The 18,585-nt window shown below is 29.9% G+C and overlaps 1 protein-coding gene and 1 pseudogene across 5 annotated transcripts in view; one reads left to right on the top strand and one right to left on the bottom strand.

The window, feature by feature from the left end:
* Positions 1–18,585, bottom strand: part of LOC122573121 (eIF-2-alpha kinase GCN2) — a 34,373-nt gene that overhangs the window by 550 nt on the left and 15,238 nt on the right. For 2 of the 5 annotated variants that reach the window (XM_043739099.1, XM_043739098.1), the window contains 11 exons: positions 13,153–13,414; positions 9,823–10,063; positions 9,428–9,723; positions 8,478–8,852; positions 7,236–7,751; positions 6,623–6,786; positions 5,666–6,099; positions 4,841–5,117; positions 4,262–4,775; positions 3,318–3,800; positions 2,255–3,141 (listed from right to left, as the gene is read on the bottom strand). In XM_043739099.1, the coding sequence (XP_043595034.1) occupies positions 2,255–3,141; positions 3,318–3,800; positions 4,262–4,775; positions 4,841–5,117; positions 5,666–6,099; positions 6,623–6,786; positions 7,236–7,751; positions 8,478–8,852; positions 9,428–9,723; positions 9,823–10,063; positions 13,153–13,308 (4,343 nt within the window). In that variant the 5' untranslated portion in view covers positions 13,309–13,414. Of the gene's footprint in view, positions 1–2,254; positions 3,142–3,317; positions 3,801–4,261; positions 4,776–4,840; positions 5,118–5,665; positions 6,100–6,622; positions 6,787–7,235; positions 7,752–8,477; positions 8,853–9,427; positions 9,724–9,822; positions 10,064–11,004; positions 11,642–13,152; positions 13,415–18,585 lie in introns of those variants that run through there. The other 3 variants (XM_043739101.1, XM_043739100.1, XM_043739102.1) reach the window with 3 other exon arrangements.
* On the top strand, positions 15,055–16,460 carry LOC122573125 (annotated as a pseudogene).

The raw sequence follows: 18,585 nt of genomic DNA, 5'->3' as shown, positions 1-18,585 counted from the left end.
AATAGGTGCATGTTTCTCATCTTCCTCCTGGAACTCTTCTGATCGAACTTACTGCACAATCTTGTTTACTTCCTGAATGAAGTATATGGAGTGTATTATTTAATTTAATTTCTGCATGTGAGATTGAAGGTTGCGTTCTAGATGAACGGCCTTACCGAAAATTTTCTACTAATTGTATTTCTAATAATTCTACTAATTTGCAATTAGTAGTTTTATAGATTTTCTACGTGTTAGCGATTTTTCATGGTTATTTTATTTTATGGCTTTATATATTCCATACGATTTGATAATGTACATTTCCATATCCCTCCAAAAATAACGATTTCTTGAGGAAACAGTACGTTAGTGGATATTGGTCAACGCGATCTACTGCTCGTATTTTTTTCATATAATTTATAGCGATAATAGGCCTTGTTATACCTACTGTATCATCACAACATATGTTTCTTTTAATGGATTGTTTTCTTGCTTCATCATAGGTGGTCAGAGAAGTTACAACTCATTTGCGCTTTCGCGCAGAGTAATGTATTATTTCTCTTATATGCCACAGTAGACTTTCTCAAAAATTTAAGTTCTTTAATAGCAGCTAGAAAATATTTTCCATTTGGCATTATAGTATCAGTTAAATGAATTTTTAATTTCAGCTCATCAGTAAGTGGCATACTTGTAAAGTAGCTTCTATTAAATAACCTTCAACATTTGAAATGTTAATCAGTATTTTTTTAACCAACGTCAATGTAATTCGAGAATTAACCGGAAGTCCTAGTTTGAGCGGCTTCTTAATTAACAAACTATTATAATAGGGTAAGATTGAATAAATATAGCCAATCTCCACATCCGTTAATTCGTATTAATATTCCATTTAGCATGTTTGTTTGGATTGTATGTTACAAAGGTTATTTTATCTTTAAATTTTACTACAGATTCATGTACACAAATACCTTTATCAGGTATGTTCTGCAAAATTTGTGTTGATATATTGTAGAAAATTGTCTGCCATCTAAGTAGAGATTCTCAAATTTTTGCCTTGTGAAAGATTGATGTATAGATGTAATGTTCAAAAAATTTGAGAGAATTTGTCTTTTATGAAGATGTCTGAATAGATTGATCAGTACTTTGATATACATGGAAATGGCACTGTTTCCATATTAAGATTACACCAACATAAGTTATAAATTTTTCTTGTCCCATCCATCCACGAATACCAAATTGATTTTTTGGACAGTTGCTTTTCGCTTATCTTCTATTTTGCATACTCATTTATCTCTTGTACTATATTCTTTATCAATATATTAATAAAATATACTTTAAAAAATCCAATAATTTTTTTATACTCTGTGATACTTGTGCTTCTACTGTTCATGGAAAAGTTTTAAAATCAAAAGTAAATGGCAAATTGTCTTAATATTCTGTAATATTCTTCATCACTTTCACTTAAATCTTCTATTTCTTCTGCATGCTCCTCTTTATTATTTTCACTATCCTCATTATAACTTTCAGCCTTTATTATCTTTAATTTTATGACAGAAATTATATTACTGTCACTAGTTTCACTATCATTATTTACATTAGGAATATTCATATTTTCATCATACATTTCAAATTCAAAGCCATAATCACTTTCAATAGTACGAAAATCATTATTATGCTTCTTTGTCATTTTTAGGAATTCATTTTAGAAATAGGATTATACTGATAAAATACAAATAACATCAAATATTATAATCTTGCACATAGAATATCAGAGAATATCTTGAATTACCTTCCTTAGTACACAGGATTGATTACAAATTGTTTCTTCAATACAAAAATGTACTGGATATCCAAATGAAATTATTTTTAAAAACTAAATTGCAAGATTTCTTAGAAATACTTAAAAAGAGATGGTAAAAAATAATAAATATTCACAATATCTCTTCAATATACTTATGTTACCTTTTCTTTACAGAAAAAGATTATATCGCCATAGTGACGCCATCCGATTTTGAAGACAGATTTTAAATAACGCTACTATAGCGATATCCAACGGCAAAGGGTTAAAATATTATTGTAAATTTGTGCTATAATAAAAGCAATTCAGAAATTCTATTCTATTATACATAATATCTTTTTCTTATATACAGATACACAAACAGAATTTAATTTATAGCATTCAAATGAAATTTAACCAAATTAAGGATCATTAATTTTTTAAATTTCATTTTTTAACATGATTTTATAAATAAATAAATAATAAATAATAACAACAACTTACTTGTCTATGATAATTTGTATACTTTTTAGAAAATCTTGGTCTTCTTCATCAATTTCTAAGAAACTTATTATTGTTCTTATAACACTCATTTCTAAAAATAATGCAAATATTTCAATTGGAATTTTATGTGAAATCCTCTGGAAATATGTAGACATCTGTGCAACCATAGAATTTTTTAGACTTCTTCTAGAACTACCAGAAAGTTTGTCTCTTTCAGATAAAATAAAATTAATATTGACATTAACTGGATTGTTATTACTCAAAAAACAATCATTTGTTACTGTTTTGCTTTCAGATCTATTTAGAACAGGTATCGAATTATCTAATCTTTGAAAAAATTCTCCAACTTCTTGATTACTCATTCTTTTTTCTTGATACCTATCACGTTCCCAACTTTGAATTCTTATGTTCCCTTTTTCTCCGGTTTTTAAAAGAATAACGTGACTGATAGAGTTTTCTCGACAATATTCAAGGATTTCTTCAAGGGAAACCAGATCTAAAATTGTAACTTTGAGTCCAAGACTCCATAATTCTTTTAAGAGATCGATCATCTCCTTTTCTCGATGATGATTGCCCATACAAGAAATGGCAACGTCGATACCGTATCTGCATTCTAAAGATTCTGAAGTTTCCGAGACTGCAGAAACAAGTTTTTCTAGTGAGATACTAATTCCAGCGCCATATTGTTTAATTTCTTTACTGGCCATTCCTGTACGTTCAAGAATTTTTTTAAAAGAAGAAAGCATTTTATCGTAACGACCTCCTGCTGCTATTACTTCTTCTCCACCTTTCTTTTTACGCCGCTTAACTTCATAAGTAATTTGATAAATTATACCACTATGTTGATTTATATTGTGCACTAGAAGAGGTACAACCAGTACAGGCCACTGTTTGAGAAGAGAAATAATTCAAATTTTATTACACCTTTATATAATATTTGTATGTTTAGCTTTAGAATAAAAACTATAAGATGATATATGTAACAAAAGAAATTTCTTTAATTACAAATAATTGTTTTAGTTATATTTTAAATATAATTTTATTAATATAGTACAGTTTTTACCTTTACTCCAAGTGTTCCAATATTTTCCATAACTATCTCAATTTCCTTCAGTCCTTCTCTAGCTAAAGCAGCAGCATCTCCTTTTCTTCGTGTAATTGTTTTTAGAACACTATGAATTTTAGCAACAGAACTTTCCGTTTCAAACAAATTGAATAATGTCTCCATAGCCTGATCAGTCAAACATAAACTTATTAAATGCGTCTGTATTTGAAACTTTGTAAATTTTCCATCACGTGCATCTCGAAGGATTGAATAAATATCTTGATATTTTTCTTTATCTACTCCACAATACATTAATACAGCTTGTAGTAAAGAGGTGTGGTTCAAACGAATAGTAAAATTTCGTTCTTGTAATGGAGGTAATTCATTGATGATCTCCCAAACAATGTATATTAATTCACCTTCCATTAGAAGATTATCAGGAGTAGGGCCTATTATATCAAATGCGCATTCGTAAAGTTCTCTAGGGTGAAAGCCCAATACCTAAAAATAATATGAAATATAGAAACTTTGCTAACTTATATAATATTTAAGTACTTAAAAAAATCAATGCTTTATTCCTTAATTGCTTTTAGAATACAATAAGAAATAAACATAAATTTTATTAATTTTTTAAAATAATAGATAAACATAAAACTGTAATCATAGAATTTTGTCTAGCAGAAATTACAAAATATTTACTGTAGGAACTCATACTAGTCTTTATTTAAAAGTTAAAGTATTTAGATATTAGATTTACTTAATTGTTATCAAAATAATAAATTACCATTCTAAGAGCTTAGCTATGTACCTGTGCTGATTGTTTTTCTTCCCTATTAATTTTCAACATTATATAGTTATTTTAATTATTTGTTGATTTTTAAAACATTAAATTTTATTATTTTTTTTATCTCGTATTAATAGAGTAATTTTACGATGATATAAACTGTTTAGTAAAATCATACCTTTTTTTCTCTAAAGACTCTTTCAATTGCATATCTTCTAATATGTGGTACATTATTCCATACTATGTATCTTGCAAACGCAGCGCGTAAATCATGAGGGATACAAACAATGTTTCCATTACGAGTCATTAATTTTACACTGGAAGTTGAAAAGCTACAGAATTGATGCGATTTTGGTATCAATAGAGGAGTTCCTAAGTAAACACCACCATGTCTTTGAAAAACCTCGATTACTTTGCTTTTAACTCCTTCTTGATGTTTTCTCCAAGCAATAAAGTTAGTATGCCCTCTACTAGGTAAATTCATATCGTAAGTAATATCGTCTGCAGGACTAACTTCCTGCGTAAAACAGCATGAAATCAAATATTTATATGCTTTGCTTTGATTATTTGAAAGAGTGCGCCGGATCATTTCTTGCAATTCCGTCTCTTCAAGTCGTGCAGGAGGCAAATATTCCGAAGAAAGGAGTTCTTGAGCAGTGGGCCGTTGACTAGGATCATGATTTAATAACCACCTGTAATAACCGAGAATTAATTAACACGTATTTTAAATTAATTTATTTTAGTCTGTACTATATACCGTAAGATATGAATTTGTCGTGACATATCAGCTTGTTGTATTTCTGATGGAAGTATAATTTCTTTCGATCGTAAATTAAGCAAAACTTTAATTCGTTCCATTCCTGTAGTTAGAGGTTTGTAACACATTTCAAACAATATTATTCCAAGACTATAAATATCAACTTTTTGATTGTAAATAGCTTTTGCTGCTTTTGTTGTAAGTTCTGGAGCTACATAAAGTGCTGTGCCTACTTGTCCTGTGAGAGATCCAACATCTTCTGTGCCAAAACTAATCCCTGAAATATATTACATAATACATTATATATAGAGTGTTCGACTACAAGTGTAACAAAATTTAAGGGGTGATTCTTAAAGCTAAAATAAGATGAAAATTAAGAATAAAAAAATTACGTTTTAGGCTTTGTTTTTAGTTATTAACAATTAAAAATTAGCCGAAATATCCCTGTGCGCGAGCAAACCTCCTTACACGAAGATAAAATAGATCAGCCTAAGCAGCGAAGTGCACAGAAATGCTCAAATCGAACGATACATGGGCAGCAGCTTACCTCGTACAAGTCGTAGAGAAGAGGATTGTGACATTTGTAAACCGTGTAAACCACGCTGCGCGACGTTTTGTAAGGAACATCGTAGATTAAACATTATACCTGCCTACTCTAAAAAGAAAAGTCGGAAACGCAATTTTTTTATTTTTGATTTTCATCTTATTTTAGCTTCAAGAATCGCCCCTTAAATATTTTTACACTTATAGCCAAACACCCTGTATATACGTGAAAATACCTATAGAATAATAGTACATAAATATCGTCGCTGTGAAGATATTTACCTTTTTCAAAACCTTGAGATTCTTTATCAGTTTCCATTGTTTGTACAAAGGATGAAAGTATATTTGTAGTTGCTAAACCAAAATCTCCGATTTTTACATGGTCATTACTATCCAAAAATATATTTACTGGTTTTAGATCTCTATGTATCATTCCTTGTTGGTGAATATGTGCTAGACCTTCCACAATTTCTCGAAATAATCTCCACACTCTTTCTTGATCTTCATAAACTCCATTATCAATTGCTGTCCGAAGAGTACTCTTTTCACAGAATTCCATTTGAATATACATAAATTGAATTTCTCTGACTGTTTCTTTTGATTCATTCATATCCCCATTTTCATCACTTTTTATATTTGATGCAGATGCTTGATGGTTTGTATCTCCTACAAATTCTATGCTATCGGAAGAATCCATTCTCAGAAGATTCTGCATTCTGGAAAATTTGTTAGAAATTACTCGTAACAACATAAGGTTCAATTAATATAAATTATATATGTATATATGTTGTGAATATATACTTCAATATGCTTAATTTTTAAGTTCCTATGGTCAAAAATTATACATCTTATTCTATACTTTAAAGTATATTCAATTACACATAATTTTTTCATTTTTTTTATTCTAATAAATTAATTACATAAAGTAATAAATTATTGAATGCTTTCTAAATTCTGGAATGTATAATTGAATGGAAATTAATTGTTAATTTATTTGCTAATTTTAGACTTTTAACGTTTGATACGTAAATTTCGTACCTATTTATATATCTATTCAAAAAAGAATCTGTTTCTTGAATGTAAACAACTCTGTCACTAATATTTTTGTTTTAGAATAAAATATATGTAATTTTAATCTTTATATATTTCCAAATTCATGATTTATTTTTATGAGAAAGTATTTTTGTAATATAAAGATATGTCACCTACAAATCATCATTTCAAAAATGAATCTCTTACAAAAACGCACAATCTTCATCACTGTCAGTGTCACTGGACGCATCACTGTTATCCTCATCGCTGTCAGCTGGAAGTGTTGTATTTGTTCGAGATTTGTATGAAACATTCCATTCAACCTCGTGTATTGGTGGTGCTAATTTTTCAATATCATCCGTTATTAAATGCTAAAAGATAATTATAGATTAAAGGAAAAATTATTCACGAAATTATCATGACTAATCAACAATCACATCTGATATCAAAATTAATTATTAGGTTGTCCCAAAAGTTTCTTTTATTTTATAAGGAAATTTTATTAAATTATGTATGATCCATTTTGTTAGAATAGAACAACAGAATTATTTCCTTATAAAACGAAAGAAACTTTTGGGACAATCTAATATTTATATAAAAGTAGTTTCCTATAAATCATTACAAATCATTAAAAATCTTAAGTTAAAATCTTAAATATTATATTACTATTCAAAAATGAAACAAATACAGACTATCGCAATGTTTAGGAAAACAAGTAGAAAATAAAATAAAATTCTAATGATTAAATTTCAAATTCAAATATCTAGGAATCCTCAAATTAAAAAATTAAGTAATAAAATAATATAGATATAACAATTACATTAAGCAACTCTGGACTCTTTTTTTCAGAAAATGTCATGGATGCATGTTCTTCTACTGCATCAGTTATTATAGCACTTTCTATCCATGAATTGTAATATCGTACTACATTTTCATGATTCATCCGAGATAACAATTTCACCTCTCTGGTAATTTTTTTGTGAAGTTGTTTATTTCTTGGATTCAATTCTATCCTTTTAATAGCATAAATTCCACCATCTAATTTATTTTTTACTTTTAGAACATCGCCGAAAGCACCTCTACCAAGCCATTCAAGAATTTCGAATTCATTCGTAATTCTTGTATGACCTCCTAATGGAGGTACATATTGTCTAATATCTGCATCTGGTTCTTCTGGTTCATGATTCTCTTGTTCATCTCTCCGTGGTATTTTTGGGGGCGATAATCCATGGGTTAAAGGCGCCTTTATAAACGAATGTTCTAACAATTGTTCGGCTGACCAACGTTTTCTTTCATCATTGATAAGGCACTTTAATAAGAAATCTTGAAGATCAAGCTAAAACAATTAAAAAATTGATTCCTTTATGAGAAGAAATGAGTAAAATGTGATTCATATGTTTCTTCTTACTTAAATATTTATTTAAAATAATTATACTTAGATAGAAATCATTTGCTTTAAATTAGTATTTAATCTGATTATTTATAGGCGTGCTGTGGAAATGATATTGCTTACAAAATGTACATAATGAACAGATTATTATTCGAATTAACTAAACAGAGGTAATAGGAATTGTTTAACAACATGCATGTGTCATATACATCATATAAATACATGATATTATCAATTTTTGTTAAAGTTGAAGCGTAGAATAAATAAAGAATCTATTAATATGTAATTTCTTATTTAAACCTTTTACTTAAAATTTTACTGAAATAAAATGCATAATTACTTATTAGCAAACGTCTGCATTTCACATTTATAAAGCTTTATTACTAAACAGTAAAGTGAAATTGATTGTATGTTTACTAAATAAAGGCATAGGCCTCTACATTTAAATTGTAAAGTATGCCAAATAACGTCCGTATAATAAACATGTAGTCTACAGTACAATAAATATTATTATATTTAATAAATTATGTCTTTTTGGTTACCCTCAAATATTTTTTATTATAATAATTTCTTTCTATATGTTGTATATTTAGCTATATTAAATTTTCTTTTTTATTTATATTTTATATTAAATATTCAGATTATTTGTATTCTGTATGTAGAGAAACACACCTGTACAATTTTTGTTGGATCGATTTTATCTCCAGAAACTATGATTCCTTTTAATAAAGAAAACATAAGAATACCAAAACGGTAGATATCTGCCTTTTTTCCACCTCTGCCTTGTACACTCGGAAAATCTGGTTCAGGCTTGATTATTGTACATGTCTGATAAATATCAGATAATCTTTTATTTAAAGAATAATCTGATAATCTAACCACTCCTGTGTTATCAATATAGATACTGGTATCACGTAGATCTTTGTGGACAACATTATTCTCATGGAGATATCTTAAAGCAGAAAGGATGCCAGTTGCCAAATATCGCAGGAAATCGATGTCTACTGCGATATTTTCCAGTAAAAAAAAGGAGCAACTCGTACCTATCTAAAATCCGATAATTAACATATATGATAGCATACATGAAACTTTAGTTCTTTAAAAAATTAAATCATAAAAATTAAATCAATTCATATTATTGGAACGATCAAATTATGTTATATAAAAGTTGCTATTATTAGAAAATGTATGTATGTATTTGTATTTACAGATATAATAATTTTGTAATTTTTTCGAAATAAATGAACTTTATCATAAATATTGAAATGTTAAGATAGCTGTAGAATAAAGTTTATTTAAACGTATAAAATTTAAGTTATTTAACTTAATTAGTGAAACTTATTTCAGGAAATATATTTCATACAATACAGTGGACCTCCGTATAACGCAAGGGATAGGTTCCACGTTATAGGAAACAGCTTTATATGATACAAACCACATGTATTATGTATATGGACTATGAGTGTGATGTTATACGAATCCGCATTATACGAATTTTACGAAGTCCCTTATATTTACATAGTTCTTCAATTTATTCACTTTTAGAAAAATTAATTCAAATAATTATAATTACAAATATTGTATCTTTAGTCTGAATTATAACTAAATATCATCATACCTACCACAAATTCTTGAAGAACATAAATAAGTACATCATCTTCCTCCTGCAGATACTTCATATTTAAATAATGTACAAGATTTGGATGATGTAATTTATGTAAATGATTTACTTCTTGTTCTAAACTTCCTACTTGTTTCATGATATGTTGGATATTATTTTCTTCAATTTTATTATTTACTTTTAATGTCCATTCACTAACTGCAAACAATTCTCCAGTTGTCATATCCACACCTGCATAAACGACCGATCCCTTAGTACTATGACCCATACATTTTGCTCTGTACACTTGTCGTTCACCTATAATTATTATACGTTATAAAAATTAGTAAAATTGAATTATTTGTTTAACGCACAAGTTTGAGACAACAGACTAAAGTTATCTACCAAAATATATACCTTTATTATGATCAAAGTGTAATAATTTTGTGCCTCTATGTTCGCATAGAAAACCGTCAGAACTTTCAGAACTACTAGCACATCTTCTTCGAGAATAAATCCGTGATCTCTCTTGCGGAGATGATGGTATTGATTGAGAAGGATTATTTGATCGATCACAATATAAGCGAATAGATTCTTTCCGATTACGAAGTTCAGCTTTTAAAGCTTCTTGCCTTTTTTGGATTTCATCCTGCAATACCTGCAATTATTTTTGTAGATACAATATCTGAATTAAAACAGATATATTTTCGAAATGATCAATACTAATATGATTAGAACAATTATATTTGTAGAACAGCAGTAGCCTACAGAAATTGCAATTTAAACATTAAAAACAAGAAAGATAAAAGGATGTTTGACTTGCCATGTTTATTAATTAAAATGATTGTAATTGCAGTATTATCGAAATAAGTTTTTTCAATGAAAATTTATAGATTTTTTTTATAAATTGACGAATATAATTATTATTAAAATTACCATTTACGCCAGTGAGACCGTCTGAGAGGGCCTCGGCATTAACGAGGTTCATAGAATTTAGAGTACGACAAACGCGAAAAAAGTAACGCTGTATTCTTGTGTTTACGTTTTTCTTATCTTTAATACGATGCATCTTGATTTGTATAATAAATTATGTACAAAAATTACAGTCATATTTAGTCATGTATAACTAAAATCTTCAGAACGCTTACATTTCCAGAATGGACATATCCACCGACTCATGCATCATTCAATTAATTTTGTCTATTTTCTACCATTTTAGATTTATAGCTTGAACCAATTGTGTGTAATATTTTGTATATATCTTTGCATATTTTTTAGTCCTACGATATATGTATACATATAAGATAAACACAAAACATGAATCATTTCATCAGAAGAATTAGTTTTTTTTAAATTTGATATGTTACATTCATCAAAATATTATCAGTGGATAAGTACAATTTTCCGGATAAGAATGAATTGAAATGCAACCCTCTAAGTATCTTTCATTTCAAGTGTGTACTACATCAAACGTTGTCCAATTCTTAAGTCGGGTTGATATAAAAAATTTGATAACAAGTATGTATGAACAAATATATATATATATATATATGTGTACATATAGTGAAATAATTAATTATTTAAGAAGCTATTACTTACCACCTTTTTATGTAATTACTCGCATCTTTGTCGGGGATATATTTCTTCACCTAGGACAGTTTCTTAAAATTCTTTAGACACACTTGTTCATAGTAGAGTTTAGTGTATTAACTTGCAATTATATACACGGTGTCTGACTTCCGGCATATAGTAATAAATTAATGTGTTTGGTTTCCTTCTTGTCTAAACAACGGTTTCTTTTCTGATTTGGTGATGACGCTGTTTTTTATCATTCCATTTTCCGTTTGTTGTACTTTATCTTCAATTTATTCACAGATCGGTAAGACCATTTCTGAATTTCATCTATGGACACTATATACTGAATAATTGTGGCAATTATTTCTTTGACCCCAGTAATACTGAATATATTTGAAACATGCTCCACCTCTGTTTCTTGCTTTATGGTTTCTTTTTTCACAACGTTGTTTAGGAATCGCTCCCATGAAAAGTAATTATTGAAGGGTAATATATCGTCTCAAGATTTTTTTAATAAATCAGTGCGAGGAAAATCTAAGATTTCTCTTAGCATACGATGATGAAACAAAGTTTTGAATTTTGTTACTATTTTCTGGTTCCTCGGTTGAAAGAAGGAGTTCATGGTATTTTCAAGAAGGTACACGACGTCGACATCATAATCGGTATTTAGTCTATCCAGTGCTAGAATATGAGAGACACAATTGCATGCTAATAACGACATTCGCCTGCAAGTTCATTTTTCCAATTGAACTTTTTACAATGAATTTGGAATGATTTTACAAACAATCGGCAAATATACATTGCAATTCATCAAAATCTGTTTCCTAGTTTTGGACACAACGGGTAATTCACTTGACATGTTTGAGCGCTTTCGGTTTCTCGTATCTATGAATAAAAAGATGTAGTTTATAAACTCCACTTGCATTTACACAAAATCCGTTACTCGATCTTCTTGTATTTGGCTTTCATATGCCCTTTTTTCTATCGTAAAAATTAACGTTCGATCTAGAAGAGCTTTTCACAACAAAGATGTTTCATCTATTTTGTAAATGTGATCTAGATCTATGTATATTTTAGTCTTTAAGGCATTGTAGGACATCTTTGACAAATTTTGACTCTATATCGTTGTTTGGTGTTTTTTAAATCTCCATATCGAACCGTTGCAAGTTGAGAATGTCGAAGGGTCGCCAAATTTTACCGCTTGATTCGTTTGCCTTTTTTTCAATAGCAATGTACTTAAAGAAGTATCGGTAAGTAATTAAAGAAATGGAAGTGATCTCGAAATCTCCGGAAACCCTTCGGGAGTTATTTATGGCTTCCTTCAGAGATATTCAAAATGATTAAAGTTATTATCCCACCCTATTTGTATTCTTATATGAAATTATAAAATGTAATATTAAAATTTTGCTGTATCTACACTTAACAATTTGTACGTGTTTAATGGATAATTTAAATTAATTGAAAAATATGTAACTTTACTTTAAAGTAAATTAGATTAATAAATTAAAATTAATACAAAAAGATTATGAAAAAAGTATCAACTTTAAAAATAACAAATTGTATACAATTGCTTCGTCATATATTTATGATTTTTTACACTCAGCGATTATTATACAATATTTTCAAATACACATATTTAATTTATTTTCTACAATAGAATCCTTGAACAAAACTATTCAAAATATCAAAATATTTATTTTTATCATAATGCAAAATTAATTTGTAAAAACAATAAGGTAATAACAAAAATTAAAATTAATAAAGATTTCTCATATTTATATGGCAGTTAAACTTTCATGGTTCTTAATTTTTAATTTACGATAATTTATAATCATAACAAAGATAATTATTCTAGAAGTTATTAATTTTATAATAGATAGAATACGAGAATTACAGAATATGTTTTACTCGTTTCATCATAAGTTACATTAATAAAATGATCGATTCATAATTCGTAAAAATCGCATCTTTTAAAATTATGTGTTTTTATAAATCTGGCAGGTCAAACATCCTTGTAATGTAGTAATTTATTTATATTCATTGATTCATATAATTTGCCCTTTTGAAGGAACAGATTGTTGCAGTACAGAATGATATAGGACAATAAACTTAGACAGTAACCTCAGCTATTCATTTTATTACAATATGATTTATATAATATGCGTATCTAACCTGTCTTTCTTTATCTTCTTTCAACTGCTTTTCCAACATTTCATATTCGATCTTTTCTTGGCGTCGTGAAACCATTTCTTCATAAAAGCTACTGTAACTTGGTTTATTATTCTCGTGTAAATATTTCTGAACATGTTGCGTTAATTCAAAGATCATTACTTCTCCCTGTAATTGTTTTGTTAGCTTCACTAATTCGGCATATAATACTGCAACTTGTTGATGAGATAAGCCTCTGCTATTTTCCAACTCTATGTTTGGTACTCTGCAAATTATGTAATAAAAAGCGTAAAAACAGTTCTCGTAGTAAAGATCATATAACTTTAAGTTATATCGATTAGATTTAATATACATTCATATTTGGTTAAATTATATTAAAGTCTAAAGTTTAAACATTAAATTTCACCGATCTATTTTCACAATTATCCTATCTTGTGCAATTCTCGCATTTATATTTCCGAAACATATTTGTGTGTCTGTGTAACATGTAATTTCAAATTAAAAATCGTTTTTATTAAAGTATTAGGTTGTCCCAAAGTTTGTATCGTTTTATAAGGAAATAACAGATGCACAACATTTTTTATTTTATATTATTTTATTGAATTATGTCTGATTCATTTTGTAATAGACAATACATACAATTCAATAAAATAATATAAAACAAAAAATATTGTGCAACTACTATCTCTTTATAAAACGAAATAAACTTTTGGGACAATTTAATATTTAATAACCATTTAGCTTCCAATTCAGATATATGTAACATATTTTATTGAGGACTAATATTTCACTATAAAATATACAACAAATATATTGACATAATATAAAAAACTTCGAGAACAATTACATATTTACAGATTAGCTAGTCATGAAAAATTGTGATTCAAACTATTGAGTTGGTAACTAAGTCATTAAGTGGTATTGACAATCCGCAATCACCTAGTTGCCAACCCAATATATACAGTGTTAAATAGACTCCTATGTGCAGTCTATTTTATTTTTTATTACTAGCATTACCTATCTTGATCAAGATATTTTGTATCAATAAAACGAGGATATCGGGAGATAATGAATGAAAAAAATCTGGAGATAAGAATAGAAGAAATATATGCGATTAAACTCTACGCAAATCACCTTAATACTAAAACTACCACGTCGGTCAAAATGACTGATTTGACAACTTTATCTTAAAATTCCTATTTCATGTTATATTTTTTCTCCGCAATGGTGTAATGACTTTTGCAGGGATAGTTAAAGGAATAATATAATAAATTTTAATTTTGTTTTATTCATTTAATATAAAAGAAATTTTGTATCATGGCTACTTATACCAGTACAAGTCAAAGTGTTACAGGATTCTTTAATCTGTTTACTGAAATCAGACTCGTTTATTTAAATGAGGTATTAGATATCTAGATATAATTTATAGTATCTATAAGTTTGTTTACATAAACATAGCCGTAAAGTAACGTACAAAGTAATAGGAATAGCTGCTCTTGCCGTTGCACACGGTCATTCTGTAGAACACAGTCGTTGGAATAAGACCTGATTTATCGTTTTATAAAACAATATTTTACAAGCCTTGAAAATGAGTAAACAATTGAAAGCATTCGAATTGTTGCAAAAACTGAAAAGGATACCAGTGGAATGCTCTGATATCGAAGATAGTGAATTCTCTGAGTGTGATGGAAGTGAACCAGAGGAAAAAGAAATTGAAATTTGTAGTGATAACAGTAATAGTGACATTAGTGACAAAGAAAATGAGTCCTCAGAAAGTGAGCCAGAGAACATTTTGAATGCACGCAAAAAAATACGTGCTCAGCTGCTTTCAAGTTCTGAAAATGAAACTGAAAGTGTACAAGCTACGCCAAATCCGGCCCCACAGCATATCCAAAAAGAAACATCATGAAAGATAAGGTAATTAGCGCATTTTCCCTACTAATTAACAGCCATATGTTGCAACGTATAATATCTTGCACCGAATCAGAAGCCTTTCGTGTTTTGGGTAAAAAATGGACCCTTACAGAAACAAAATTGAAAGCATTCCTTGGAATATTGTACGCACGGGGGGCATACAAAGCGAAAAATTTGAAACTTTCATATTTGTGGAATACAAAATGGGGACCAAACTTCTTTTCCAGCACAATGAGTCGGAATGAGTTTCTTGAAATATTGAAGTTTATTCGATTTGACAAAAAAGATGATAGAAGTCAACGTTTGAAAAATGACAAATTTGCACTAATATCAACCATATGGGATACGTTTATTGAAAATAGCCAGAATTGCTATAAACCTGGTGCAAACATTACAATAGACGAACAACTTTTCCCAACTAAAGCCAGATGCGGGTTTACACAATATTTACCGAATAAGCCCGACAAATTCGGAATTAAATTTTGGCTGGCATCTGATGTTCAAACAAAATATATTGTAAATGGATTTCCTTATTTAGGAAAGAACGAAAACCGAGCACCATCGCAACTTCTGGGTGAATTTGTGGTACTTAAACTTATTGAACCGTATAGTATGATGGGAAGGACCATAACGACCGACAATTTTTTTACAAGTTCGTCACTGGCATATAAATTATTAGCCAAAAGAACCACACTGGTTGGCATAATACGCGGAAACAGAAGAGAACTCCCTAAAATTTGTAAAACGAAAAAGGGTACCATAGCTCGCTTTTCGTCGCTGCTGTATCGATCAAATGAGATTACGCTTACAATTTATAAAAGTAAGCCGAAAAAGAAAGTTTTTATTCTGAGCTCAAAACATAAAACCATCAAAATTAGAAAAAGCGAAAAGGGCTTACCTGAAACGGTCGAATTTTATAACAAGATAAAATTTGGAGTAGATATAGCAGACCAAATGGCAAAAAAATATAGCGTGAAGTCGGGATCAAGAAGATGGCCACTTCAAGTATTTTTTAATATTTTAGATTTAGCTGGCATAAATGCCTGGATTTTATATAAGGAAACCACAGGTGAGCAGATATCCAGAAAAGAATTTATGTTTCAATTAGCAGACGAACTTGCCGCTGACAATGAAAAATTACGAGTAGAACAAAGAGCATCTGAGATCCAAAGTACGTCAAAGAACTCACCTTATTCACGCAAATGTTGTCAGATAGGGTATTGTAATAATAATAAGACCACCACAATTTACAATGTTTGTAAAAAATATGTATGCGGAAAATGCACGCAGAAGAAAGTTAACATTTGTAAGAAATGTTACGAATGATAACTTTTGTATCTAATAATTTACGTTGTATTTTATTTATTCTATTATGCTTATTACGTTTATTATTATATTATTATATTATACTTCTATACCAATGGAAATTTATTTTAATATTCTTGTTACCAAAGATTTGGGTATTAAATATTCTTCATTATTGTACTTATTGTTATTATTATAGTTGTTATTATATATTCTTCATGATCTCAGAACATAGTAATTCCTTTTCTAAGATAATAATAAATCACTAAATATAAGAATATTCCATTATTACGTATTTTTTAAAGATCAGTCATATCGACCTGTTTTGGTAGAGATAGCTACCTCTCAAACGTCGGTAGTTCTAGTGTTAAAATATGAAAATCTTGAAGATCTTCCTGTATTTGATGAGTAAAAATATTATTCTAATCCATCCTTTTTCTTCTTTGCTTTTTACTATTTTTAGTCTTTTTTGCTTTTACTATTTGCGCCAAGTAGAAGAATTTGAAAATAGCTTAGTTTACAAGCTATACAAAGACTATCAATTTCGAATTCTAGCATTCATATTAATATTTAAATACCAAATTCATATTTTTAGCTATTTTCTATGTTTAAACTTTTAAAAAATAAAGATTTATATAGAATAATTAAATTCCAACAGTTTTATTACAATATTTTTTAACCCTTTCGCTCCTAACACCGAATATATCCGGCATGCACGATGTGACATGATAAAATCGTTTGTTCTTTGTGACTGCAAGTTATTGTTATTATTTATACAGGGTCTGGTACTATTATAGGGCCCAAACATAAAGATTGTGATAAATCAAGAAGCATTGTATTACGTTCCGTGACTCTCTACACAAACCAGACTCCACACCTCAGGCAAAATAGCTATCAGATGTCTAAACATCCTTATTGCGGACCCTCAATAATCTTAATCGGGTTGGCTCGGTAGTGGTCCTAGCCGCTTAACGCCTCGATCCAAGATGTTCGTTGCCATCTGAATAATGCCGTCGTCGCTGGGGGTGGATCTTGATGTGAGGTGAAAGTGTCGAAGAAGGTGTCGGATGAGGTATCGGATAAGGTGTCGAGGGTGTCGAGAATTCGACCGCTAGTGATGTCTCGAGTCTGGATTCGAGTTTCAGACCCATGCAACAGTGTGTGGTGTTGTTTCCCGCACATACGACAGGATCCGGCGGTGCAATGGAGAAGTGCATGTCCTCTCCCCAGATAGTTGGTGCATACTGATACCTCATTGGCGGCTATAAGGCGTTCTCTGACGGGTTTCGCCTTGAAGATATTGCAGCTCCAAATTTCATGTGGTTCACGGCAGATTGGACAAGATGACGGAGAGTGCAACGTGATGAACGCGTGTCCTCATGTTGGATCTGTTGATCCTGTAGATTCTAATATATTGCAGCGCTCGTTCAAAAATTGTTTAGTTCTTCAACTATTGGGAAGGGTGTGTTTTCTGTCCTTTCCTTCCATCTTAACTCGGTCTCGCGATCTAACTTGGACGTGAGTAAATGCAGCAGCACTGTATCTGCAGTCGGTTGTCTGAAGCCGTATAGTGAGCTTCTACCTTGGTTGAATAGGATTGTAGATCACGATATGATGTTCGCTGTAAAGGAGCTATATCAAACAATTCTTTTAAATGTTTAGCCACGATTTTAGCCGGTTAATTATATCTTTTTTTCAATATCTCCCAGACGACCGAGAATTGGCTGCTGCATTGCCTAACGATACTATAGCGTGAACAACCTCTTGTATTAAGCAAGAGCGGAGATACATTAATCGTTTACAGTCGTCAATACGTGGGTTTTCGTGAACTGTGTAGCGAAATTGATCTACGAATCCTGACCAATCTTCGTAGGGGCAGTTCTGCCCGAGCAGCCATGCTAAACGGACGTGTGAAACAGTGCTTCAGTGAAAGTGCGACAAGTGGGGAAAACAAAGGACTAACGACAGCGCCCATCGCCAAACGGTCGAGAATATAAAATGCAATAGCAAATACCAATGATAAAAATAACAAATAATGGCGAAACCTACTTCATAAATAAAACGACGGATTTAATAAATCTAAATCAAACGACAGATGATGATCAAAACTGCTCAGATACAAACGAAATAGTAATGAATACTATACAAAAGAGCGTCGAGACGGAAAACAGCAACAATAAACCATCACACCATGATGAAAACTGGAAGGTGGTAACT

Source organism: Bombus pyrosoma, linkage group LG11 (assembly GCF_014825855.1).
Source record: "Bombus pyrosoma isolate SC7728 linkage group LG11, ASM1482585v1, whole genome shotgun sequence".
Classification (NCBI taxonomy): Eukaryota; Metazoa; Arthropoda; class Insecta; order Hymenoptera; family Apidae; genus Bombus; species Bombus pyrosoma.
The sequence above is the reverse complement of the archived record's forward strand: the minus strand, read 5'-3'. Positions and strand labels throughout refer to the sequence as shown.